Genomic DNA, 25,904 nt, shown 5'->3' on the forward strand with positions numbered 1-25,904 from the left:
ACATCGTAGCTGTCACCCCCGTCTTCGGGCATTACATTTTCCTCCTAAGTTTCTGCAAGCCTTCACTGTTTATATACCCGTTAGCTGGCTCGTGATAAGCGTCCTCGCCTCCTAAGATCGCGTTGTTCCGGCGAACGACCGGCACGTCGCCGCCGTCGTCTCGTCGCTAGCGCTCGGCGTCTCGGGCGCACCGCACCGCTCACCGAACGTGACGTCCGTGAAAGAACGGCCCCCGCAGACGTGCACGTGACTCGCTGCGAGTTGCCCAGGTGACCGCTCCTCCTTCGCATTCATACGCTTCCCATCAATTCATGTTTTGCAAGCGTGTGTATAGCCCAGCCCGTAGTTATGACACTTGTCTTCGGACCACTAAGAGTCGGGTTCAAACCCCGCCTCGACAAAGAATTTATTCTGTTTCTTATTTCTTTGTTCACTTGCCTCTTCAATAAAATCTCCTCTCCGCGGTCGATCACGATACCTCCCTTTCCCCACTCACGATGCTCCTCCTTCCTCCCTGGTCACACTACCTGCTTTAGCGAACGCCATGGATGGCGACTCGCAACACCGGCAGAGGGTCCGCAAGGACAGCTTCGCTGCAAAAAGGTGGTGGTTGAACTATAGTGCAAGAAAGAATTACTGCAGACTCCAGATAAACAAAAATATAGCTTCAACAGGAAGGCCCGATAAGCACAACAAGTTTGCAACTTTTACTTGCCACCAATAAACACAATGTTTACAAACGTCGCTTTAAGGGCCACTAAAGAGCAAAACGATTTCTCTCGCATTAGTAAAGTAGTCTTCCACGATACCAAAAACACCACGCTTTCTGCGCGAAGACGCTTAATAAGCGAGAAAACGCGCAAAAAGAAAATACAGGTGGCGACGCCACCTTGGAATTCCCGCACCATTTACCGTGACGTCACATATTTTTGACGGTGCCTGCTTGGGCCTACGTAGTTCCTAATCGGTTAAATCGAAGTACATTGTCCTCTGAGGGGGCCAGAGACTTGACATAACGAGTTTGTGGAAATTTCGTCGAGCCAGTGGCGCCAAAATACGTTAAGGCTCTTTGAAGTCTTTTACGTCACGAGTTACAAAGTTCGGCGCGAAATTTAAAGATGAAACTTTGAACTTGGTTTTCTCCTCTAATAATAAACAATGGTAGTGAAATAAACTACACAAGAGTTCTCCGAGCACACTTTATCAATCTAAACCAATTCATTGTTTCTCTTTAGTGTCCCTTTACCTGAACGGTGTTTTGGGAACTTCGGTTAGAGGACACTGAAACGCAAACTGCAACGTACTTCGCTGCTGCAAAACATTCCTTCTCTTACAATCATGTAAAGCGATGATGCTAAATAATCAAGAAAAAAATCTCTTTGGCCAGTTAACTAACGCTAAGACGAGTTAAGACGAAAGCTATTAAGCATCCATAAAGTGTATGTATTGGAATTGTTTTAAGTCTTTTTCTTTATTGCACCACCACTTCTTCTGAATACTACGATAGCACGTTAGAACGAATATGGCTAGTCTCGGGCCCAGTAAGATACATACGCAAGTTTACAGATGAACGCATGTTTAAGCTCAACTGTTTTTGTTGCCTCCTGACGCTTCTTCTTTATCACATCGGCTTCACACGCTTATGTAAAGAAGTGAGTGCGCAGCTCACGCGCCTCAAGACACACCTTTATTATTTTCTTTTTTACCATTCGTGCTGACACCAACTAGAACGGATTTTTCAACTCATTAGGCGTATAAGGTTTTCGCCTTAATACAATAATTAGGCAGTTTGGGTACTCTGTTATCAACAGTGAATATGTGCAGCCTTCCTATTCTTATAGTTGTCGCGTTCCGTACTTCGTGATAGTCAGTCAGAAAGCGCAGGCATGGAAATCGTTCATACTGGCTACAAAAACGGTCGTCCTGAAATTCATGCAGGACAGTGTTTGGCCTGCTGCGATTTCTTTTTCATCCTGTGTTGAGCACCGAATTTACAGAAGCAAACGTATAAAAGACAAGACGTACACGAGCTCTTGTATGTGTTGTCTACTTAAAGGGTCATGAAGCACCCCTTGGGCTTGTTGAAAAAACACATCCTGCGGAAAGCTGACACGGCTATGAACTGCTCAGCCAAATATTGCAGTCGTGCGCGCCGCGTAAAGGCTACAAGCGGAACGCGAAGTTGCTGTTTTCTCAGGCCCCCTCTTTTCACAGAGGCCGGTTCTCACTCTCGTCGGTGGGCGGGACGTCTGCCGATTGACGCCGCGATCTGCATCGCCGCGTCGCAAAGACATAGCATCCTCATTGGCCGATAGCCGACGTAAATCGAGAGCGGCGTTCGGATCAGATGCGCTTCTTGCCACGGGGTGCCGCCACTTGCTGGCGCCGCACTCCTCAGTACACGGTAGCCGCGCACGCGCATGCGAATCACAGCGGGAGAGCGATCGCGTTTCATGACGCGCGTTGACGTAACTTCTTCCCCCGTGCCATCCCTCCCCGTGTAGCTTCCAGCGCGCTCGTCGGAACGAGAAGAGTGAAAGCGCGGAGAGCGTGCGCCCAAACCCCGTACCTCCGCTCATTCTTGACGGATTCGAGAAATTTTTGTGGCAATCGATTCGGGAGGCAGTAAACTCCGATACTGAGGTCATTAGATTATTACTTGGAAAAGTGATTCATGACCCCTTTAATGTTTCTTGCCCAAGACTCCGCGCTAAACAGTCAGAAAGAGACAGGATGGCTGTGAGTACGCTTCGCCAGGAAGCATCTATTGTTCGACGTAATCTAGTATATTCTAATTAAGTAGGACGCCGCCGCAGCGAGCCTCGATACGTCTCATGGCTTAAGCGGCGCTGACGCGAACTTTTCAGGTAAACGATAACCAAAGCTTCAAACGGGAATGGCCCGACAGTTCCTTGGGAACAAGTTTTCTGTGCCGCCAGTTGAAGGACAGAATACTTTTCCACAAAGTTTCATGGTATTGAGACTTTGACGAGCGTCACGTAATAAGTGGTACGGACAGCTTATCGGAGAGCTTACGTGCCCCCGCGCGACGTAGTCGCCACACTCCTCCTGCATACGGAACCATATTTCACCAGGGGTAATAGGCAGGGAGACACGTCTCTCCAATGCTATTCACCGCGTGTTTACAGGAGGTTTTCAGGGCCCTAGATTGGGAAGAATTAGGGATAAGAGTTAATGGAGAGTATCTCAGTAACCTGCGATTCGCTGATCACATTGCATTGATCAGTAACGCGGGAGACGAATTACAGCTCATGATTACTGAACTGGATACGGGAAGTAGAAGAGTAGGTCTGAAAATTAATATGCATAAACCTAAAGTAGTGTGGAACAATCTTGGCAGAGAACAGCGCTTTGCGATAGGGGCGACACACTGGAAGTTGTAAAGGAGTACGTCTATTTAGGACAGGTAGTAACCGCGGAGCCGAGCCATGAGAGTGAAATAACTAGAAGAATAAGGATGGGATGGGGCTCATTCGGCAAGCATTATCAAATCGCGAATGGTAGTCTACCACTATCCCTCAAGAGGAAGGTATATAACAGCTGCATCTTACCGGTACTTATTACAAAGAGGGTTCAACTTAAATTGAGGACGACGCAGCGAGCGATGGAAAGGAAAATGATCGGTGTAACCTGAAGAGACAGGAAGAGAGCAGAATGGGTCAGGGAACAAACGGGGTTAAAGATATCATAGTTGAAATCAAGAAGAAGAAATGGATATGGGCCGGGCGCGTAGCACGTCGGCAGGATAACAGGTGGTCATTAAGGGTAACTGACTGGATTCCAAGAGATGGCAAACGCGTGAGGGGGAGACAGAAAATTAGGTGGGTAGATGAGATTAAGAAGTTTGTAGGTATAACGTGGCAGCAGAAAGCACAGGACCGGGTTGGTTGGCGGAACATGGGAGAGGCCTTTGCCCTGCAGTGGGCGTAGACAGGCTGATGATGATGATGATGAATAGGCAGAGAAGTGTGTGCCACTGAGCTGCCCCCCCCCCCCCCCCCCCCCACTTCTTCACTACCAGTAAGCAATAAACGAGGCAGCGCTGTCATTCTACACACATTAATCATCGGTTGTCGTGTGCTCTCGCGTTAACCCTTGCAAAAAGCTGTATAAATTTTAGCACAAGCTTCTTGAACAACTGCCGAAATAATGATGTAGTAATCGCGCTCAGTACAGGACGCGAACACTGCGCTGTCTTTATCGCAGTTTGTGCTCATGTTTTAGGGACAAAGCACCTTAGGGTCTAGGCTTGTCCGTTGGGTGGTGTCCGTGCTCACGGCACAGCACCGCGTAAAATCCCCTAAAAAAGGTTTAATAGACTAATATCAATCATAATTGGGACAGAACAATATAAAACAGTATAATTTTTTCTCTCATTATCAAAATTGTTCTCGTTTATTGCCGCTGCTATTTTCCCTTGTCTTGTTGTGAGTTTTCGCCAGCCACTTTGTATTTTACTTTTTTTGTTCCTTTATGATTTCATGTTTATTGTATTCTTTATGTATCCCCACTCCCCTCTGTAATGCCTTCGGGCCCTGAGGGTACAATGAATAAATAAATAAATAAATAATAAATAAATAAATAAATAAATAAATAAATAAAACACTTACAAGCGCAAACCCTTTATACTAGTCGGCGATTTCAACGTAGAAATTAGGGAGCTTAGGACCTAGCTTTGTCGTCGACGCTCACTGTCCGCTGTTATGGTGGTTAGAAACCGTTGCTATAGTGGAAACATATGTGTGTATGTGAATAAAACAAAAGGTTCACAATAGACGAACAACAATCATAATTGTGACGAAATAACATAAAACACCTACAATCACAAACCCTTTATACTAGTCGGCGACTTCAACGTACACATTATGGACCTTAGGACCGAGCTTTGTCGTCGACTCTTTATGCCACTTTATGTCACTCAATTTACATTATATGGGGCAACGCTAGGGTAACATATGTGAGACACAAAAAAAGAAACGTTGAACAGTACACTAATATCAATCATAACTGTGGCAGAACAATATAAAACTCCTAGAAGCACAAACCCTTTATACTAGTCGGTGATTTCAACGTAGACATTACGGACCTTAGGACCTAGCTTCGCCCACTCATCATCGTCGCGTGCATGAGCGGGACTATTTCTTTAGTCGCGGAGGCGATCGGCTGCCGCGCTTCGGTCGTCTGGGCGGGGCCTCTCCTGCCTTCTAAAGTTGTATCCGACTATAGAGGGTTTTGTTCCCCGTTAACCAAATCTTAGTTTTCTCCATATTCACGAAGACTCCAGACGCGTGGCAAAACTGCCTAGTCTTCTTGAACTATACTTTTGTCAGCATAAAAATACGCTATGTCGCCATTTCAGCATTAACACATTTAAGCTTAAACAATATTCAAACATCACCATTAGTTCAAACATGCTGACCATGCAAATACTATAGGTAGCGGGAGAACTGCCCCTATGGGAATTAGTAGGTGGTTGTACTGCACGAGATATGTCACCAAGCTATCGACCAAGCGTTACCAAGTTCCCTCGACCTTGGTAACGTGTTTGACGTACTCTTGCAGTTCTTAATGCATCTGATGACATCATCTTTATGGGCAGTTCATTCTTAACCCGATAAACTATCAAGATGCCTTTCCCACGCTGAGGAATTACAGGAATGGAATTGAACTGCCGGCCATTCCCGGAGTGGGAATGGGCTAAGTTTTTTCATTCCGAGGAATTGAAAGGAATGGAATTGCGGCAAGTTCTAATTCCGCGGAATGGAATTGGAATGGAATGGAGGTGCCCATTCCGCAACACTGCTGGCGACGCAAATACTTTTTTTTTTGCGCTTACTCTCGCCCTGTTTGCAACTTAGCTCCGTCGTATGGCGCTGACGCACAAAAAGTCGGCGCTAGCGCACGATGGTTAAAGATTTGGGCGGCTGTACGTGTCGTTTCTCGTCGCCTGGTCCCTTGTTTTGTTGACGCTGTTTTACTGCAACTAATTTGCAATTGGTAGAATAATTTTACCCTTTCTAATTGTTATGCCACGAAGGTACTTGGCAAAGCGCAAATAAAACACACTATACAACGCGTACAAAAGTTGCATTGTGGAAGTCTATGGAAATAGTCATGCTTGACAGCCCGACAGGTACCTTGATGCTTCAAAAAAGTTATTAAAAAAACATATTAGTGAAATCTTCTTTCAGTAGGGATGTTCTTTGTCGATCTTGCTCTTTGCGTTATACTTGTAGCCCTTTTGTTTAAGCGTACTATCGTGCAGTGAAAAAGTAGCTTACTGTCTTCTCACGAGTAAAGTAAAGCTATTGGCATATGCGGATGACGTAATGGTGTTCTGCAGTGACAAAAAGAGGTCGTAAAAGCGGTTGTTGTGGCGAAACACTTATGTGAAACGTCATGTGGTGCCATTATTGGAGCGAGTCAGCGGCCATCTTGCATGGTGATTGAGAAAGCATTCCCACTGAAATAGAAGGTAAGAAGTGGACTTCTACGCATTTGTGATATCGCGGTGTTCCGCTGCAACATATTCGTGATACGAAAGATTACTGGTAGTATGAGTGCACGAAAGTGAAGGGAAAACTTACACCATCTCCCACTCAAGGGAACCATCAGGGGATGCGCATTGGGGCGCACATCAAGTTTCCGTTATTTTCACTTGGCGTTTCCGTTAGTGTGTGAGGTTTGCGTTTGTATTTAGTGTTTGTGTTATTACGTTGGATTTGTGCGTTGCTTTCCGTTAGCGCCGAGTGAACGAGTGGCTCCGATGTTGACGTTACAACTCATCTAAATGGGAGCGAAGCGAGAATGACGGAAGCCAACCGAGCGCACGCGCTTATATACACATGAAATGGGGGAGGGAGAGGAGAGAGTGGGTTACAGGCTGTATTGTCTCCGGCGCGGCTGCATCACGTGGGAGGAGAGGCTGCGGTGCGCCTGCAGCCAACACCCTCTAGACTGCTGCAGCGCGGGGGAGGAGAGGAGAGAAGGTGACCGAACACCTGCGTAAAGGAGGAGAGTGGGAGAGAGAGTAGGTGCATGCGCAGTGGAGCGCGAACGACACCACCGCCGCCGGACACAGCCCCGAGCAAAAGCTGCTTCGCATCTAAAAACAAGAAGTTTAGTGATATGGTCCTTTCAATGTTCGCAAACGCTACAGTATCCTATCTATTTCTCTTAGCTAAGATCTAGTTCGTGCTAAGTAAGACTTGTTGCTGGAGGATGGTTGAAATCGGAGGGGTACATTTTAGCTCAAACTATGAAAAAAAGGCACGAGTAAGAAGTAGGAGAAAGAAGTAGGAGTAAGAACTATGAGCAGGAGATCTTACTCGTGCCTTTCTTTCATAGCCTGAGCTAAAATGTACCCCTTCAAGTTTTTGCTACAAGTCCTCTACGCATCAAGAACGAGCATACAAAAACTGCACTGGAAATTTAGGTCCTTATCTGAGTATATGTGCAGGGGCGTACAAGCTGTATGAATTTGTTCACACACATTTAAACGGTGTGGCCTCGGTCTAGCTCACTTGTTCTTGTAGCAAGTAGTTTCACGCGTTCTGCTCACGCACGAATAAAGATCTTTTAGGAACGGCTGCACGACCATTTACTCAAATATATTGTTTCTTTCAAAACAACCAGATCAACTGGTATTAAATATTTCCTGCGTCTAGTGGTATCGGCTTTCGAAGGCATTCTTGAAAAATGAACAATAACTGTATTTTGTAGGGGTGTGCGAATAGTGAATTTTGGAACCGAATCGAATACGAATCGAATAGTGATGACACCGAATCGAATACGAATACTAATCGAATACTTTTCGAATAGTTTTCGAATAGTAAGACAACCATTCTCAAAACGGTCCTAGAACTCCGCAGCGTTTTTTTTTTTCTTTTTTGAAAGAAATATTCACGAACTTCCACCAAAGAGCGTTGCGCTTACTTTTAACAGACTCAAAATACCACAGTTTTGAAATCTGAGGTAAGCTCGTATACAGCAGCGACCACAACCTTCGAAATATTTTCTTACTGTAGGTTGAAATAAAGCAGTGACTGCAGATGCTTTGTCGCCTGCTTTTAAATAAAACTGAGACATAAAATCTAAACAGTCTTGAACCGAAGACTACGCATACAGCTAAGGCGGTAATGAAACACATAAACCTGCCATCGCAACATGGTCCCCGGCACTGAAGGCATGTAGACATCGGTGTTGAAAGCTGTATCTGCAAGAACAATTTACGCAAACACAACCCTTGCATCTATTGCTATTCATGAAGCTGAATGCAGGTGCACCTTCAGTTCTTACAAGATGAAGACAGGAACTGATTAATGCGATGCAGAGGCAGCATAGTAAAAACTGAGTGAGTATGGAGCTTTCATTAAAAAAACAAAAAAAAACGCCTTCATCCGGTAATCAATATAGCGTCGATAGTTTCGTTAAAGCTTGGGCTGCATGCATACTGGTAATTTAGTGATTAAAAGAAGAAAAATGGCCTTTAACGATTCCAAAGTTTCATTGTTTTGGGGTTCTCCCATCGGCGCTAATTATTCGAAAACTATTCGAAAAATATTCGGTATTTCGAGTATGTACTATTCGATTCGAGTACCGAATCGAATAGAATGCTATTCGATTCGTTATTCGAAATTTTCGAATATTCGCACACCCCTAGTATTTTGCCTACGACTTCTCGCAACTGTTTGAGTCTCATAATAAATAAAGCAGCATTTATTTCAGTAAGGCAAATGAGAAAATTATCAGTAAACTTAAGTTACTATTTTTTGCATCGGTAGCAGGCATGAGCTTCGGTTCTGTAGCTTCCACAGTGCTGTCAAGAGTAGATTCATCTTCAAAAGTGCGCTTAGTGAACACAGACACAAACGCCTTACGTCCTGTATTTTTGCGTTTGTGTCTGTGTTCACTAAGCGCACTTTTGAAGATGAATTCTGCACCCAACATGTTTATGCCCTGCCTCCGGGATCGGAGTCACCAAGCGACGGTGTCATGTGATGACGTCATAATGACGTCATCAAATGATGGTAAATTTTTGAATCACTTGTGCTGGAGCCGACGGTCAATTTTAGCGTTTGATGACTTTCGCCTTAGTAAACCGGTGCTTCGGAAATATGTTTGACGATTTAAAGTTGGGAGAACACTAAGATGTTCTTAACGCCACTGAGACCGTTTTGGTTCTGAAACGCTTTTTTTTTTCTTCAACCCAAGAAGCGCATACGTCCGCTAGCTAATCTGACACACGCAGATACGATGCGCTAGTTTAAAGAGGAACAAGAATCGTCACAATTAGTGCGTTGATTCCGCGAAAGCTCCGATTCACAAAGTTAATGACATATTCTCGAGGCGCGCACAAACTATTATATAGAGTTTTCCACCTTTGAATTTCTACCAGATACAAACAAAAATTTTCTTGGTTTGTACTTTCCATGAAAGCAACTTGATTAGGAGGCACACCGTAACGGGATACTCCGGATTAATTTCTGACCACAACGTGTTTGCTTAACGTGCTCCTAGTAATTACTCGGGTGGTATAAAGCATGGAGTAGACCGGCGCTTTCGCATTTCTCCGTCCCTACAAATGCGGCCCGCCGCGGATGGAAACGAACCCACGACCTCGTGCATTGCAACGGAACGCAATACGCGCCATGCCCACGCCACGGCTGGCCGTGCCAAGTGATGCAGTTTGCAGGATCCATGTAGTTTTCGAGTGACGCACTTCCGAGCTTAATGCTACAAAATTTATTTCGATACTAGACCACGTCTAAAAGACGACACTTCTTGTGGGTTTCCGGCTGGTTTGGTATCACTTCCGGCATTTGCAGTGAGCTAAAGCATTGCCTTCGAGATCTGTTTCTGTTAACCAGCGAGAACCTTCACCGGGACGTCCCGCCACCTATTCTCGATGTTCTTCTCCAGAACTGACTCGCCGTCTTCGTGTTATCGTAGCGTATATAGAGACGGCGCATGCGCGGCTCTGACTGTGAGGTTCAGACATTCGGGGACCGCCGAACCCTCCGAGTGTTTTCATCATAATATTGTCTATATTGCTCAGCACCGTATTAAATGTGCATCCAATCTCTCTATACACCACACATCCCACTCGGACCAACTAGGCTTCTAACACCTGCAGCACCTTCTCCACCACACAGCCTTCTGTAGGCCGGCGATGTTGTAGGACCGGACGCAGTCGTTAGTAGACAGTTATAGTTTAGCGTTAGCGTGATAGCGGGGGCTAAGGGAATAGCGCGTTACCGTGCCACAAACATTCGTTGCGGACAGCGCGTTTTAGTTTAGCGGGATAGCGTTCACGTGCCCAAGTTTAGAGTGCCTCGATGCGCGCGCCCCCGCTTCAAGGAACCCTAACCAAGCTGTGACCATGGCGTCACCCAGCGGAGGGTGAATGCGTGAAAAAGAAGACAAAAGAAAAAAATCGAGAATTCTCGCCTGTATTCCCGCACGTCGCAATATTACTGCTTTTTTAGAATAACAATAAAAGTAAATAAATATGAACCACGCACCAAAAGGGAAAATTTTTATGTTGCAGATAGGCTTAGGAACGTTCGAAATGGGAAGCGATCTCAAAAACTACGCCAAGTTATCCGTAATACTCAGTCGTCGAAGCTACCTGAAGGCAAACGAAGAAATTTTACACAGTCGTTTGCTACGAAAGAAGCGGATCCGTCCACTTGTAAACGCTAAATTCAGTTCGAAGCGGGCGTCCAAAACCGCCGCCATGTTTTACGCACACTACGTTAACCATGCAAACACGGAAACGCTAAATCTGAAAAATAGCGTGCGTACGGTAAACGCTAGGGGTCGTTTAGCGCACTGCGCATGCGCATTTCTATCTCGCTATTCCTCTAAATCCACTAAACTATAACTGTCTAATCACCCGCACGGTTTTATTGCAGGCCGTGTGCAGTGTTGGATGTACAGTCGTGAGCAATATGAGAGGCAACACCGAATTCGGGCTTAATCAACCATTACTTGTAATGTACTGATATGAACGTGACGTATTGAATCGCCAGAAATACATTTCCGCTTGAGCAATTAGTGTCATGCATACTTTTGCGCTTGTCAGCTGCGTTTAACCGCTTTGACCTTTAAAAAATTACACCATCTCTCTCTAAAAAGGGGACCATGAGGCGATGCGAAGCAGCGTTTCGGCATGTCGAGCCCGCGTTTCGGAGGTGGAGTGGGAGTGGAGAGGGGGAGAGGGAGGGGAGTGGAGAGGAGGTATGTGGAGACGGCTTTGCGCATGCGCAGTAAGGGTGGTCCCTGCCGCACACCAACCACCACCACCGGATTGAACTCCGCCATAAGATGCTTCGCATCTAAAAGCTGATTTCAGTGCTCCTTCTCATGTGGCTCACGACAGTACTTTCGGGTGTGTCGTGTCAGATAGGACCGAATGCCAGCGTCACGGTTGGGACGGCAGCATTGTTTCGCACTGTACTGGTGTCATTCACATACCCCTACAAGGCAAACTAGTCGGCAAGTGAAAATTGTCGGCACGAAATGGGTTTCCATGTCTCATCTTCGCCAGGGGTCACGAAAACTCGAAAACGTTTGATCACGTATCACACAGGGCAGTATCTCCCGGGTGCCTTGCCGGGGGTCCTTGCCGTCCCGGGTGCAACGATTAGTATGGAAATGCCAAGGGTTACAATCGCAACACTCCCATCATCTCCTGCAAGCCGGCCTTCGCTACGGTGACACAAACGGTTATGGATACGTGACAACATTCCACAAGACACTTCTTCACTTCATACACAACACCGGCCAAACAACGCACACATATACACATATACACATATACACACAAAATAGAGTCTTTTGGCAAGTTACGGAAATACGGTACGCAAATACGGTAAGGCAGTATGGTCATCCTTTCCCGCTCATTGTGCTTTTGCCGGTGAAGGGAACCCAACACCACAAAAGTTTAAAAAACGCCGCGCAAGGCTTGAAGCAGCGAAACTAGACGATTCTAAAGACTAATTCTGGTTGCTTCTAGGTTTTAGATGCGAAGTATCTTAAGGCGGAGCTCAATCCGGTGGTGGTGGTGGTGGTGGTGGTGGTGGTGTGCGTTCTGACCACCCTTACTGCGCATGCGCATACCCTCTCCACACACCTCCTCTCCCCTCTCCACACCTCCTCTCCGCACCTCCTCTCCACTTTCCCTCTCCCCTTCCCCTCTCCCCTTCCCCTCTCCACTTCCCCTCTCCACTTTCCCTCTCCCCTTCTCCCCTCCCCCTTTCCACTCTTCCTCTGAAACGCGGGCTAGACATGCCGAAATTCTCCCCTGCTCAACGCCGCGATGAGCTCGAGCGCATGCGCGTCCCCTCCCCTTCTCTCTCCTCTCCTACGCTGCCCCCCTCTCGCCCGCCTGTAGGCCGCGTTCCCCGCTCGCCCTGTGAGAATTAACGGCCAGGCTAGATGGAAGATACGACGCGCGTAGCGTCCCTCTTCGCGTTCCACGACGCGAGGTCGGTAGCATGCCCAACGAACGCCAACGGAACGCGATCGTGCAAGTGCTCCGGCTTCGCATCGCCTCATGGTCCCCTTTAGCGGGAGATGGTGTAATTTTTTCTAAGCCTTAGCTAGTTTATGCACGTTGTTTCTAGGTTGCTTCTAGGTCGTTGCTATAGGCTTTAGCTAGGTGATGCTAGGTTGTTTCTACGTTGATTCCCAGCGCAGAGAGTCTCGAGTTAAACCACAGACACTCACAGACATAACACGGATGTCCAAACTCCAGAGACAGAAACTCCAGCTGAAACCAGCCGTCCGCACCTCTCGTAGATCTACGGGCACGTCGTCGTTGGCGTAGGCCTCCCATCGCTTCGGGGTCTTCTCGCAGCCGCTGTTGCCTTTCCCGTTACCTAGTATTCTCCCGTTGTACGTACTCGGGGTCTTCGGGCTCGCCGCCGTCGCTTTGCAGCCATTTGTTATTGGGCTAACTGTTGCCTTCTTCATTTTTAGTGGACCAGTGGTGAGTAGTGGGATTTACCCAATTTCCGTGGCACATACCCGTTTATGATGTTGATAGATCTTGCCTTCTTCATTTTTAGTGGACCAGCGGTAAGCAGCGAGATTTACCCAATTGCTATGGCATATACTCAATTAAGATGGTGATAGTTTCTTGGTTCGTCGGACAAGGAACGATTTGCTAAACAGCTTCGCTGATAAAATTACTGTGGGGTTGTCACACCTCATTGTTGCCTGTCAGCCTACGCATTGTTGACGAGGAACATGTCGATCGGGGGACGCCCTGGCACTGGAAGCGGGTTTAGCACAACGAGCGGGAAAGAAGGAGCGCTGCCGTACTGCTTTAGCGTATTTGCGTACCGTATTTCCGTAACTTGCTAAAAGACTCTAATATTATGCCATAAGGGCAAGTCTATTTCCAATAAAGAAACAGTATAGTGATGCACTGGAAGCTAATTAATATGTTAATTCCACGAGTGCTACGGGCATATATTTACTTTGACAATCATTGCGATTACGGTTGCGGCCACCATTTTCGTAACTTATTCCACTCGCAGCGTCGTTTTATCTCTTTCTCATCGTAGCTCCCGCTTGGTTTCCGGCCTACATCTTCCCAGGGTGAGCGGTGGCTTATCTTAACCGGAAATCATCATCATCAACGTTGGCACGCGCCGCGCGTGAACCCAGAAGAAGCTCTTCGATTTCACCGTTCGGACGTGACTGGGCATCGCTCCGCTACTCGGAACATCCCCCTTCGGCCTCCGGCACCCCGCCACACAAGGCCGCTCTTTCGTCTCAACATGGCTAGTTCCGAAAACGGGCGCCATAAGCCTTCCGAAGCGACGCAGGCGTCACCAACCTTGTCTCCTCTATCGCCGAGCGAGCTGCGCGACGAGATGACCAAGACGTCGAGCAGCGAGGAACAACCCCTGACCGAGGTTGTCCCCTTCGCCCAAAGGCCGTCGGAGTCCTGGTCGACGTCGTTCCCGCTCTCCCCGCCCGAGGATCAGCAGGAGACGCTCAGGACGTCCGTCGGCGAAGAGGAAACGGCCACGCGACCCACATCGGCCTTGCCGACGTCCGCTCCGTTGTCCCCGCTGTCGGCCGGAGTCGTGCAGACGACGACGACGACGACCGCCGGCACAGCCACAGGGACCGCGGCCGTGGTCAGCACGATCATCGAGCCCTCGTCGCCGTTGGACCATGTGCTCATCATTGGCCACGGCCGGTTCCAGAGGATCGTCCTGGTCTGCACCACGCTGGCATTCTTCACGACCATCGCACACGATATGGCTTCCACGACCTTGGCGAGGCCTGAGGACCACTGGTGCAGGTATTTGATCAAGGTCGTGGAAGCGAAGGGCAATCTCATATTGCAGTCAGAGAAAGGCAGCGCGACCTCAGTTAAACCTAAGAAAAAAATCTTTAAAAAAATGCCAGGTCCGCCCACAGAACCGTGGCGCGCCTGCCCTTAACCATCGAAATAGTCGTGCTGGCTGGTTTCCGATCGGACCGTAAGTACTTTTTCTCGGCTAACGTAAATACCACGCATACTAACTAAAACACTACGTTTGACCGAGACGCGACGTCGGAATCCCTGACGAAATTTACCAGGACGTTCCTGTGTCCACCCAAACCAGCGACACAACCGTGTGTCTGTATGGGATAGCCAACTAGCTGAAAATAAAAGGCAACCACCGACCAAATAAATGTTTTAAAAAGAAAGAAACGACGTTTCATGTTTCGTCCCGACCAGACGGGCTTCCGTCGAACTCTCGATTTCAACTATCTGAAACATTCGAAAAGTGCTTGACGTCACGAAAATGGGTAAACGCTATTGGATGGAGCATTTATTGAAATTCCTTGCGGGAGGGACAGCGATGGTCGTGGGCGGATGACATTTTCCCTAAGATTGTAAGCGAAAGAATATTGATGCGCACACATATAAAAACACGGACTCAGGAGACTCGGACGAGTCTCCTGAGTCCGTGTTTTTATGTGTGCTCATCAATATTCTTTCCTTGCAAGTATGAACCATCTCGCCCAGCAGCAAGTTTTATTGTTGTAAGCGAGTATAGACGACGACAGAAGATACGAACAGACAAAGACGAGCGCCTTCGACGAGCATCTTCTTTTCTGGCCAATTTTCTGGATAAATGGATAATTCCTTCAGCAGTAAAGAATTGCCCGTAAACTTGGAGCAACAACCGCCCTGCAGCCCTGTGCTTATTGTTTCCCTATGCACAAAGATTATGATTGCGTCACGTGCATGCACGTAGATAAGTGAGTATGCATGTATTTGTGCAGGCATTTCTCATAATGATGCAATTAAGAGGCGATGCTCCCCCCTCGCCAGAACTGCCCCTTAAAAGGGGTATTGAAACGAAAATTTTGAAAAGAGCAGCTCTCAAGAGCCTAGAAAATGTATTGGTAAGCGTGAGCACGCCCTGAAAAAGTAATTACATTATACGGTTCCTACTGTACCCTGACGTCACGACGCGCTATGAGCTTCTCGTCACGTGATCGCGCAAGATATCGTGACGTTTCTACGGCCGCTCCTTCTCCATGGCTCTGTTTGTGACGTACAAGCGGCCAGTTTGAATGTTTTGGCACCTTACGTCATCACAACTGGCCATACTGATGGTCACCGGAATTGATTATATAATGATAACTTATTTGCCGCCAGATAAGGAGGCCCCCTACTCCCCAGAATTGACACCGTACACTGACGTCAGGATAGCGTCGATGTCAGTAGGTGCGCCATGCGAAAATCGACTTTAAATATCAAAATGAAATAATCAGCATTTGTAGAGCTCCACACTTGCTCGGAGCCGTCTCTGTATACTGAAGATTCGTATGGCAGAGTAAACTCACCTTCTAAAATTGGTGTCAGTACCCCCTCAACTGTAAGTCCTGCCGCAGCCCCCCGGAAGAGTACGACTTTGTGTCCGAGGACACCTGGAAAAAAGTCGGCATCCCGGTCGAACGGGACGGCTCCGTGGTACGTCGCAGCCAGTGCCACAGGTACGACCCTCCGTTCGACCCTCCCGCGGGCGAACCCGACCTCGACGCCTCCTCGGACAACCGAAGCGTGATACCGTGCGACGCCGGCTGGCACTACGAGACGGGACCCATCTCGGATGGCCCTGAGCATCACGGCGGCTTCGGATTACTGGATTTCAAGCCTCCGCACTCCATCGTGGTCGAGTGAACCTGGGTGTGCGGTCGTCGTTGGATCGTGTCCGCGCTCACGGCTGCCTACACGGCTGGCGGATTCGTTGGCGCTCCGGTGATTGCCTTCGGTGACCCTAGACTGAAATCGACTCGCGAAACGCTCGCATACCTATACGGTACGCAAATACGGTAAGGCCGTACGGTAGCGCTCCTCCTTTCCCGCTGGTTGTGCTTTGGCCGCTCAACGACCGGGAAAGGAGGAGCGTACCGTACTGCCCTTACCGTATTTGCGTACCGTATACTTCCGTAACTTGCTAAAAGACTATTATCAAGAGAAAGCAAACCGGCTTTCCTTTGACGCAGCGATGGCCGCATGGGTTTGCGGTCAAGCGACCGTCTCAGAGGTCGGCGGTCCTGAATGTGTGGGGAAAATGAGGAGGACATCCCCCGCTCTAAGCCGTCGCTCGAGGCGACAGTATGCGTGACCCCAAACCCGGACCAAGATGTGCTTTGCAAACAATGCAAGGTCGAATGCGTGGGAGGCAGGGTCACGCAGACGCCTTTTCTTTCCCGGAACGGTTTAACGACTGGCTCCCGCGAGTTCAACTCGATGTGTATGGGAAAATGGCGTGAATGCACCAGGGCTAAGATACAGATGTATTTCGACCGTGGAGATCCCTGAGAGCGTGGGAAGGAGAGGGAGAGCCATGATGGGAAAGAGTGCCAAAACGCCTGTCTGCACTGTAAAAGACACTGCTGTCGAGATTAGGGACAGCCCAGTAGGGAGTGGCTTAACATGAGGATAAACGGATTGGATAAGGGAATGTCGAGGCGGACCACCAGTGGCCACCTCCCCTTTTCTTTGTTACCGCAAGGTACTTAAGACTGGACGGAATTCGTTTCCCTTCAGTCTAGGCTCTAATCATTTAACTGATCGATCAGTAAGACTCCGTACGATGCAACTTTTGTCTGGGCCGTAACCACTCGGTGGTCGAACAGTGAGACTCGGTTCTTCGTATGTAGTAACAGTGTTCTAGGCTCTAACTTAAGAAAAGTTAAGTAGAAGAGTAAGATGCTGTTGATGTCTATGTTATCATCAGTGTGCTTCGGCAAGATGTACATATGACTGTAAATATTTCGCTACAATATACCTTCAAGTTTTCATTACCTCCAACCTGCCTCCTGCTTCATCGACGGTCATCTCTCCTTGACGGACTCACATCCACATCAGGAGAACAAACGAACAAAGAAAAAACATACTCTATGTAAAACCACTTTGCAACCCTTAAGCGGTTTCAAGCAAGCAAAACACCATTTTAACTAACAAGAATTTGCAAAAATGAGTGTCCAAGTTTTTCCTTCCCCCAAACAGCCTTTTTTGGTTGCGTAAGAGGTATTTTTACCTAAAACCACCTCTAGGAGATAAGGGTGTTTATGTTTGTGAAAAACATCTATGCCAATACAACATCGTGCCATGTGGTATTGGGAATTCGCTTGAATTAAAAACCCGTTGTATATTAACGAGTTTAGATTAAAGATCTCTCTCCCTTTTAGTGACATTACAAGCACAACCGTAATTTACGCCACTTTGTGAATGTTTAATTTAATGTTCATTTATACGAACAGAATACTCCCACCGGCACAGAACGGTGGCTGCAGAGTACATGGCTATATATACCAGATTATCGGTGTAAGGCTGTGTAGATCGAGCGCTCCGACCATGGGGTACTTGACAATATACTGTGCTGTGTGTATGGTTGGGCGCGTACGTGCACCTTCTATGCTGACGTCATCTGTAATTAGATGTGCCCTCCGTGGCAGGCTTTATTTTTTCTCGGTTTTCAGTGATAAGGGTGTTTGGACTATTGGCAACCCCCCATGTCTCGTTTCAAGAAAACTCCTTTTTTCTAAGGTGTAAGGGTGTTAGTTATAGACACGGCAAAACAACTTGAGGGTTTACCGTGTGTGTACTCAAGTCTGAAGGTAAACAGTTGCGCACAAAAGACAGGGACAAAAGAAGAGGAAACGCAGGTACTGTTTGCGTTCCTGTGTATCAGTTCGTCTTCTAATGACATAGCAACTAGCCCAAGGGAAACTCTCCTGAAGCGCATATTTAATACAAAGGACCAGTACATCGACTGATAAGAACATGGCTCACAGTTAATCACAAGTTTACCAACACAGACAACGTCAGTGCCACTCTCAGGCCATTTAGTCTTGCATTAGGGTCGCTTTACTTTTTGTCTCAGGCTTCCATACCAACTCGCCTATTTTTCTGTTCCGATGAAAATATTGCTACGCGCATCCACAGCTTCGTTCATTTAGCGATTCATTTAGTCAGCTTAATTCATTTCGTCACTGATTGGTTGGTGGTTTGATTAATCTCAGGTACTCTGCGGCAGGTGGCATTCAGAGGTATTCAGGTCCCAGTGCAAATCTTGTGATGAGGCAGCATATTTGGTCCACATGGTGCGGACATGTCCTACTCGGTACGATAACTCACACACTCCGGAATCATGGGGGACTATGCTCCGCAGCCCACACGCCAATGTCCAGCAGGGCATCATCAGCCAAGCCCTTACTGCTGCCTGCTAGGAGCGACGGGATAGGTGATCTTTCTCCTCAGAGAGAGAGAGAGAGAGAGAAAGTTACTTTATTTGCACGCGTCAGAGAGTGTGGGTGATCGTCATGGGACGCAGCTTCCCCTTTCACACGCCCCGAGACGCCGGCCGGAACCAGTTGGCTTCCGGCGGCCTGGGCTTTGACGGATGACTTGTTTTTGGTCTTGTCCTTCCTGGCGTGAGGTCTATTTGCCGATATTTTTTAATAAGGTTTCTCTCCTCAGGTGGCAGGCATCGCGGCCGACCGCATTGGTCGACGGCCCGTGCTGTGCATTTGGCTCGTGCTCCTCTTCTTCGCCGGCACCACGCTCGTGTTCGCCCACAGTGTGCCGGTGTTCGCCGCGCTCCGGTTCCTGCTGTCGGTCGGTGCCGCCGGTGTGGTTGTGGCATCGCACGTGCTGCTATTCGAAGTGACCGGCTCGCGGTATCGCGCCACCTACTGCGCCATCTCCGTCGCCAGTGCCACTTTCGCCGCAGCCGTCTACAGCGAGCTCATCTACGTATGCATCCGCAACTGGCACATTGAGCAGGTAACTCGGCCCGCTATCTCTGACTCGGTTGATTCGTGCACTCTGAAAGAAAAGAAGAAAAAAGAGAGCATGTGTAACTCTTTTCGCCGAGTCCTGACTTGGCACATGTCTCTTTAAAGAGACACGTTAACTATCTCTCTCTCGGATCCCACAATCCTCCGACGAGAGTATAAAGGAGAGTTGACGTCTCTCTTTAAGGAGAGCCTTATACGTGTTACGCCAGGCCTTATAAAAAGATTCAAAGGGCTCTTTTTTTATTAAAGTGTAGATTGAATTTACTCATTTATCGCCATTTCATGGTTGACTAATGTGACCGATTCGGTAACTCACTTGATAATTGATTGCTCAGCAAGTATTGGTATTAATAGGAGATATTCATAATGCTTGGTGCTCCGGCAACACTGGGCGCGTCCGCCATTTTTTGTTGGGCGCCGTCGCGGAATTGTCTGCCAGCACTAGGGTACTAGCCAGCGCCTCCATATAAGGAGAGGCCACGGAGAGGCCGAGTCGCAGACGTTGGCGAAGCTTTCGGGCCAAGATAATGCGGCTGTCTTTTTCGTCATCCAGCGCCGAACGCTCAGCGGACCTCACTGTGCGGCCACAAATCGACGTGAACTCAATATCGGAGCTCTGCGCGCTTAAAAACTCATCCGGACGGCAGCTGCAAGAGGCGCATTGCTTCGCAAAACCGAACTGCTGTTCTCTCTAGTGGCGTGCGCTTCCGATCTGAGGTAGGCGTTCAAGAAAAGTGTTTGTGGCAGAGGAGGTGCGACTGTCAAGCTTCTAAGATAACCTTGCACTGCAATACATCTCCATCGTATTTCGCACCGCGATTTTATACACGCTTCATAAACACTGGTCAGATATCGACACCACGTTGTTTCTGCGCGAACTGTGCAACGTTGTGCTGCTTTCCTCGGCTTATTTCTTGATCCGCAAGTATCTCTACACCGTCTGCAGTAGCGTGTGTTGCGACAAAGCAATGTTCCCGAGTAATGCTGTTTTACTGCACACTGGTTGCACACACATTCGCACGCGCTGAGCACGATTGCACTTTTACAGCCAAGCTGTGTATGGCCGTAGGTTCTCGAGCATCGCGTCTGCGGACAAAACGACGCGTACAACAGCAATGTTACAGCGTTCGGCCAATCCCGGGGGCAATGCAGTGCGTGGAGCTGTGGCTCATACGCGCCACAAAATGTGAATTAGGTCAACAAGTGAGAATGAAAGTGAATCGAAGGCTCATTAACTGGACTGGTGGTGACGGAGTTATTAGGCGTGATTAAGCGATTGGAATGCTAAATTGATTCAAAGGTGCCCTATGTGAACCGAAGGTATAATGCATGTAGTGAAGCTGAATATGTCTAGGCTCTGACGAAAAGTGCGTCCGTTTATCGAGTCGCGTGCTCAGAGAACATTACAGCGGAGGCCGATCCCACAACCACAGCTTTTGCTGTGGTTGCGGGAACGTGCGTTTTCCCATTGGTAATCTCGCTTCGCTAATCATATGTCCCGCATCGTGATTGGTTGAAACGTCTTACGAAAAATTTTTGGCGCAAAAGTTTTTCGTGATATGTGGTCCTAATCTTCTTCCGTGACTCTTCCGAAAAAGACACACTCCGAGTGTACCTTAAGGTTGGCAGTGTCCAGACCTTCTAGAAAGCTCCCTTCGATAAGCGACTCACTTGACAATGTCGCAGGTGGCCTACATGATTCCCTCGTGCGGCATGATCGTCGCGGTGTACCTGATGGAGGAGTCTCCCTGCTGGCTCATGTCCGTGTCCGAGATGCGCTACGCCGAGAGCGTGCTCGTAGGGCGGCCGGCATCAACAACATCGAGCGAGCATGTTCAAGCGCCGCCTCTCCCGTCTGAGGACGAGCTGAACCGGCAGAACGAGCAGCTGGCGTTGCAGCAAGAACCGGAAGGCGCCATCGTCTCAGACCACGGTGTGACTGCGTTGGCTCATTCTTGCACGGGCAGGGCTTAGTCTCTCTTCATTGGCGGGGGGCCCTCAGAGGGTGGCGACCTATTATACATACATACACATACATACTGCCCCTTCTTAAAGAATGGAAGGGAAGCCCCCCCCCCCCCCCCGATGCCCCCTTGACTTTAAGCCCTGTGCACGGGACAATGATTGTGCGTAATACAAAGGGGAGGAATACCGTTCGTTTTCCCGAGAGTACGCCCCTGGTGATAGAGAGGATGATTTACAATTTAAACTCGATGTAACCAAGTGATGAGAGCGCTCGAATTATTTCGTTAAATCGAGAAGTTCGCGAAATCGAGGAAGGAATTTTTCGTTCCTCGGAAATCAAATTAACGTGGCGTCACCCGTAAGCTAATACCGCGGCATTTATTTGCCACTAATACACGCCTGCGCGTGTGAAAAGTCCCGCGAGGGCAGCCCGAGCATGAAACTCTCCCATGTCCAGGGGTCACGTGATGCTACGACAAGCTGACGATTGTTCAAAGACAGGGAGAAAGTATGCAGTTAATGGGAGAGCAGGTAGAGCAAAGAAAGTTCGAAGAAGACGATCAGTGCCATCTGTCGCATAAACCATCAAATAACGAAAGCAACCACCGTGTTCCTGTGTGAGCAGTTGCAGGAACAAAAAACCACCGCCGCCCCTATTGCGCCATTTGATATGTAAAAGCGCTACCAACTGCGGCGTGCAACCTGGTCAAAATAAAACCAGTGCCGTGACTAGGGTCGCTAGATGTCCTAACGGGATAGCGTTACAGCGCACGCCCGAAGAAAAGCCCTCTGTGTGAAAAGTGGAAAGAAAGCATTGCATTTTTGCTCATTCATTTTCGTGTTCAGTGCCACGAAGGTTGATGAGAACAATGAACCCTATGGGTACTTGCCGCCGAATGGATATTTCTTAGTTTGATCGGGAAGTTCGTAAAATCGGGTTTCGTTAGATCAGTTCTGACTGCAATTACTATATTCGACAAAAAAAAAAAAGATAGAAACAGAATGGCTTGCATCTCGGCTAGTTGATGATCGTGCAAGTTGTGGAGTGTTTTCAGCCAAGTTGAGATGACTTTTGTCTCCATAGCACGCTCCTTAGCGCACACTCTGTCACGTACGTACTTAACCGCCAACTATGTGGACGCGCCCGCAGAAGTCCGCGTCTCGGACCTGCTGTCTAAGCACACCCTGCGCCAGCGGTCCGTCGTCATCTTCGGCTGCTGGTTCCTCGTGTTCGGCGCGTTCGCGCACTTCACCACGACCAACGTGATGCGTACCAGCGAAGCGACGCGCATCGCGCTCGTCCTACTCCGGCTGCCCTGCGTCGTGGCAGACGTCTACGCCATTACGCGCGCCGGCCGACGCCTGTCTCTCGCCTTCAGTATGCTGGCCCTCTCTGTCGTGGCCACCGCCCTGTCCGTGGTCGAACTCTTCGGCGGCGCCTCGGAGAAGCTCTCCGCCGCTCTCGTCGTGTCGGGGCTTCTCGTCTTCGACGTGTCGGCCATCACTGCGTTCGCCTTCTCCGCCGAGCTGTACCCGACCGTGCTGCGCGGGACCGCGTTGGGCTGCTGCTACATGAGTGGCCGGCTCGGCGCCTTGGTGGCGCCGCTTGTCAGCGAGATTCCGTCGCCGCCGCTGAGGAGCGCTGCGTACGCCATCGCGGCCGCCATGTTGTTACTGCTGAGCACGATGGCGTTCGCTCTGCCAGAGACGAGGCAGCTGCCGCCCTCCAACACGGTGCAGGGTATGCTGGCGATGGAGGAAAAATGGCTGCTCTACTCTCCACTGCGAGTGGCCCGAGACGGAGGCAAGCGCCGGCGTTCCAGAACGACGTCTCTGGGCCGCGCGAAGAGGCGATTGCTGGTTCCTCCGTGAGGCAACTACCATAAGCCGGCCGATTTTATACGACGTGCGCGTCAGGGACTATGCGCCACAGCCTTCCGAGACTATGTTTGTGTTTGTTAAACTGTATATGCCGCCCTGGACTGAAATTTACAGCCATAAGACATTACATGATTAACTTTGACAAGAATTGCTTAACGCCAACTGTAGAATGCGGAAGTGAAGAAAGTTCGCTGGCAGCGAACTAGGCAATTAGATTGCAGATTAATGCGGTTTTAGTCGATGGACTTAGGTGCGAGTTGAATTCGATGTGAATTGGTCGCGCAGACTTGATCACGGTACAAGCTTGCAGATTAGTGAAGCAGTGCAACAAGTTTACACTGTTGTACAAGTTTACACTGTTGTACACCCACGGAAATCTATCGTCGGTCATTTCGGATTGTTTTGCCTGCGTTTTCCGGGCATTGTTCAGCGGACCGCCGTTTCAACAGCTGTCTGTTGGCACCGGTATGAATAGTGCGCATTAAAATCCACCAAAACTTCAGCAATTTTAGAGTTGGCTACCCACGCCATCTCGCAGAGAACCTGCAGAAAAGATGGGACAGCGACAGGAGCTCGGTATTAACCACAGTTACCCATCCAAATCTATAGATCACAAATGACTAGAACTAGCTGCAGCCAACAGCTATAGCTCGTAGGGGCGCGGAACTAGCGTGCTTACGTCACGACTTGAACCAAATGTTCGCGTTCCAAGAAGTCGCTGTGTTAACTGGGAAGAACTTCGATGTTCACTGCAAATAGTCGTTGAAGATTCCATCACTGTGGTGGTTGTAGAGTCTGTCGTATGACGTCTTTAATTTCGTGGAGTTTATAAGAGTAAAGATAAATTTATAAGAGTAAAGACAAACGAATGCTTCAAAAAGCTACCGAGGATACACATCTTCATGCGTAGGCACCTCATTCTTGGCCCATCCCCCTTAATGGATTTGTGCAGGACTCTACGGATCGTCATGATTACCGAGAAACATCTTGTGCTACTTCGTGTGAACAAAAATATTGGGTAGGCAGCGGGACGTCCGATGAGTTATATTCACGGAGGAAAGGGCTGAACCACGCTCCTCTAACGTAAGCAAGCTTGGTTACTTGGATCCCTCGGAAGGAGCGGCCATGAATGGGTGTGCGTTGTGTCGAAAATTGAGTCCCAGAGGGTGGAGCCATCAGGCCAGGGCCACATTTTAGGCTGCTATCTGGTTGGCCCGCTCAATCAGGTCTTCGCCGATTGTCTAGGGCTGCGTCTTCCAAAATATTTTTGAAACAATGAGAAAACTGCGAATAGTGAGGTAAATGGTAAATTCACTGGATCATTGAATACAGGCGTCACTCGTAAATCTCAGAGCATCGCATTGTAGAGTAGAGCGTGATAGCGTAATCGGGGGCCCCGTTCGCATCGCTTTCCCATTCTCGACAGTTCCACGAGGAAAGGAACGTCTGTGCGCGTAACGTTGGGCCTCTTTAAGCTCTCCTATAGACTGCATGCGCTGCGAGTAAATTTGCGAAATGCCCACTACGCCATAATTTATCATATTGCGAATTGGTAGGGTTGTGCGAATATCGAAACTTTCGAATAACGAATCGAATAGCATTCTATTCGATTCGGTACTCGAATCGAATAGTACATACTCGAAATACCGAATATTTTTTGAATAGTTTTCGAATAATTAGCGCCGACGGGAGAACCCCAAAACAATGATACTTTGGAATAGTTAAAGGCCATTTTTCTTCTTTTAATCACTAAATTACCAGTATGCATGCAGCCCAAGCTTTTTACGAAACTACCGACGCTATATTGATTACCGGATGAAGGCGTTTTTTTTTTTTATGAAAGCTCCATACTGCCTCTGGATCGCATTAATCAGTTCCTGTCGTCATCTTGTAAGAACTGAAGGTCCACCTGCATTCAGCTTCATGAATAGCAATAGATGCAAGGGTTGTGTTTGCGTAAATTGGTTCTTGCAGATACAGCTTTCAACACCATGCCTTCAGTGCCGAGGACCAGGTTGCGATGGCAGGTTTATGCGTTTCATTACCGCCTTAGCTGTATGCGTAGTCTTCGTTCAAAATTGTTTAGATTTTATGTCTCAGTTTTTATTTAAAAGCAGGCGACAAAGCATCTGCAGTCACTGCTTTATTTCAACCTACAGTACGAAAATATTTCGAAGGTTTGGTCGCTGCTGTATACGAGCTTACCTCAGATTTCATAACTGTGGTATTTTGAGTCAGTTAAAAGTAAGCGCAGCTCTTTGGTGAAAGTTCGTGAATATTTCTTTCAAAAAAAGAAAAAAACACGCTGCGGAGTTCTAGGACCGTTTTGAGAATGGTTGTCTTACTATTCGAAAACTATTCGAAAAGTATTCAATTAGTATTCATATTCGATTCGGTGTCATCACTATTCGATTCGTATTCGATTCGGTTCCAAAATTCACTATTCGCACATCCTACGAATTGGCGAAGTACTCAGTACGCGTCCGTAAGGCAATACGCGCATCTACGCAGCCAAAAACTTCGTCGATGCTGTAAGCAAGTAAGCTTCGTCGCGGCGCTTCCCACTCCCGTTGATCGAGTCGAAAGAAAACAAGCTCCGCAATGGATGCAAAAATCAAGATGAAGCGATGACGTACTTCTCGCAAAGGCCTGCCATTGGTCCCGTGGCTTTCCGGGCTAACGGTGGGAAGTAGACAGCTCTTTGAATG

At 48.3% G+C, this 25,904-nt stretch overlaps 2 protein-coding genes across 2 annotated transcripts in view; both read left to right on the top strand.

The window, feature by feature from the left end:
* The window catches only part of LOC125759931 (zinc finger protein 239-like), a 175,375-nt gene that overhangs the window by 62,837 nt on the left and 86,634 nt on the right, over positions 1-25,904 (top strand). The window lies entirely within an intron of this gene.
* Positions 18,663-23,187, top strand: LOC125759933 (solute carrier family 22 member 12-like). Its single transcript, XM_049419438.1, has 4 exons — positions 18,663-18,674; positions 19,031-19,336; positions 21,037-21,283; positions 22,400-23,187. The coding sequence occupies exons 1-4, from the start codon at positions 18,663-18,665 to the stop codon at positions 23,185-23,187; spliced, it is 1,353 nt and encodes a 450-aa protein (XP_049275395.1).

The sequence above is a fragment of the Rhipicephalus sanguineus genome, chromosome 9, assembly GCF_013339695.2.
Source record: "Rhipicephalus sanguineus isolate Rsan-2018 chromosome 9, BIME_Rsan_1.4, whole genome shotgun sequence".
NCBI classification, from domain to species: Eukaryota; Metazoa; Arthropoda; class Arachnida; order Ixodida; family Ixodidae; genus Rhipicephalus; species Rhipicephalus sanguineus.

Coding starts and splice junctions, on each gene's coding strand:
- LOC125759933 (XM_049419438.1), top strand. Junction 19,337..21,036: donor GCAACTGGCACATTGAGCAG/GTAACTCGGCCC, acceptor ACAATGTCGCAG/GTGGCCTACATGATTCCCTC. Junction 21,284..22,399: donor CGCCATCGTCTCAGACCACG/GTGTGACTGCGT, acceptor TTGTCTCCATAG/CACGCTCCTTAGCGCACACT.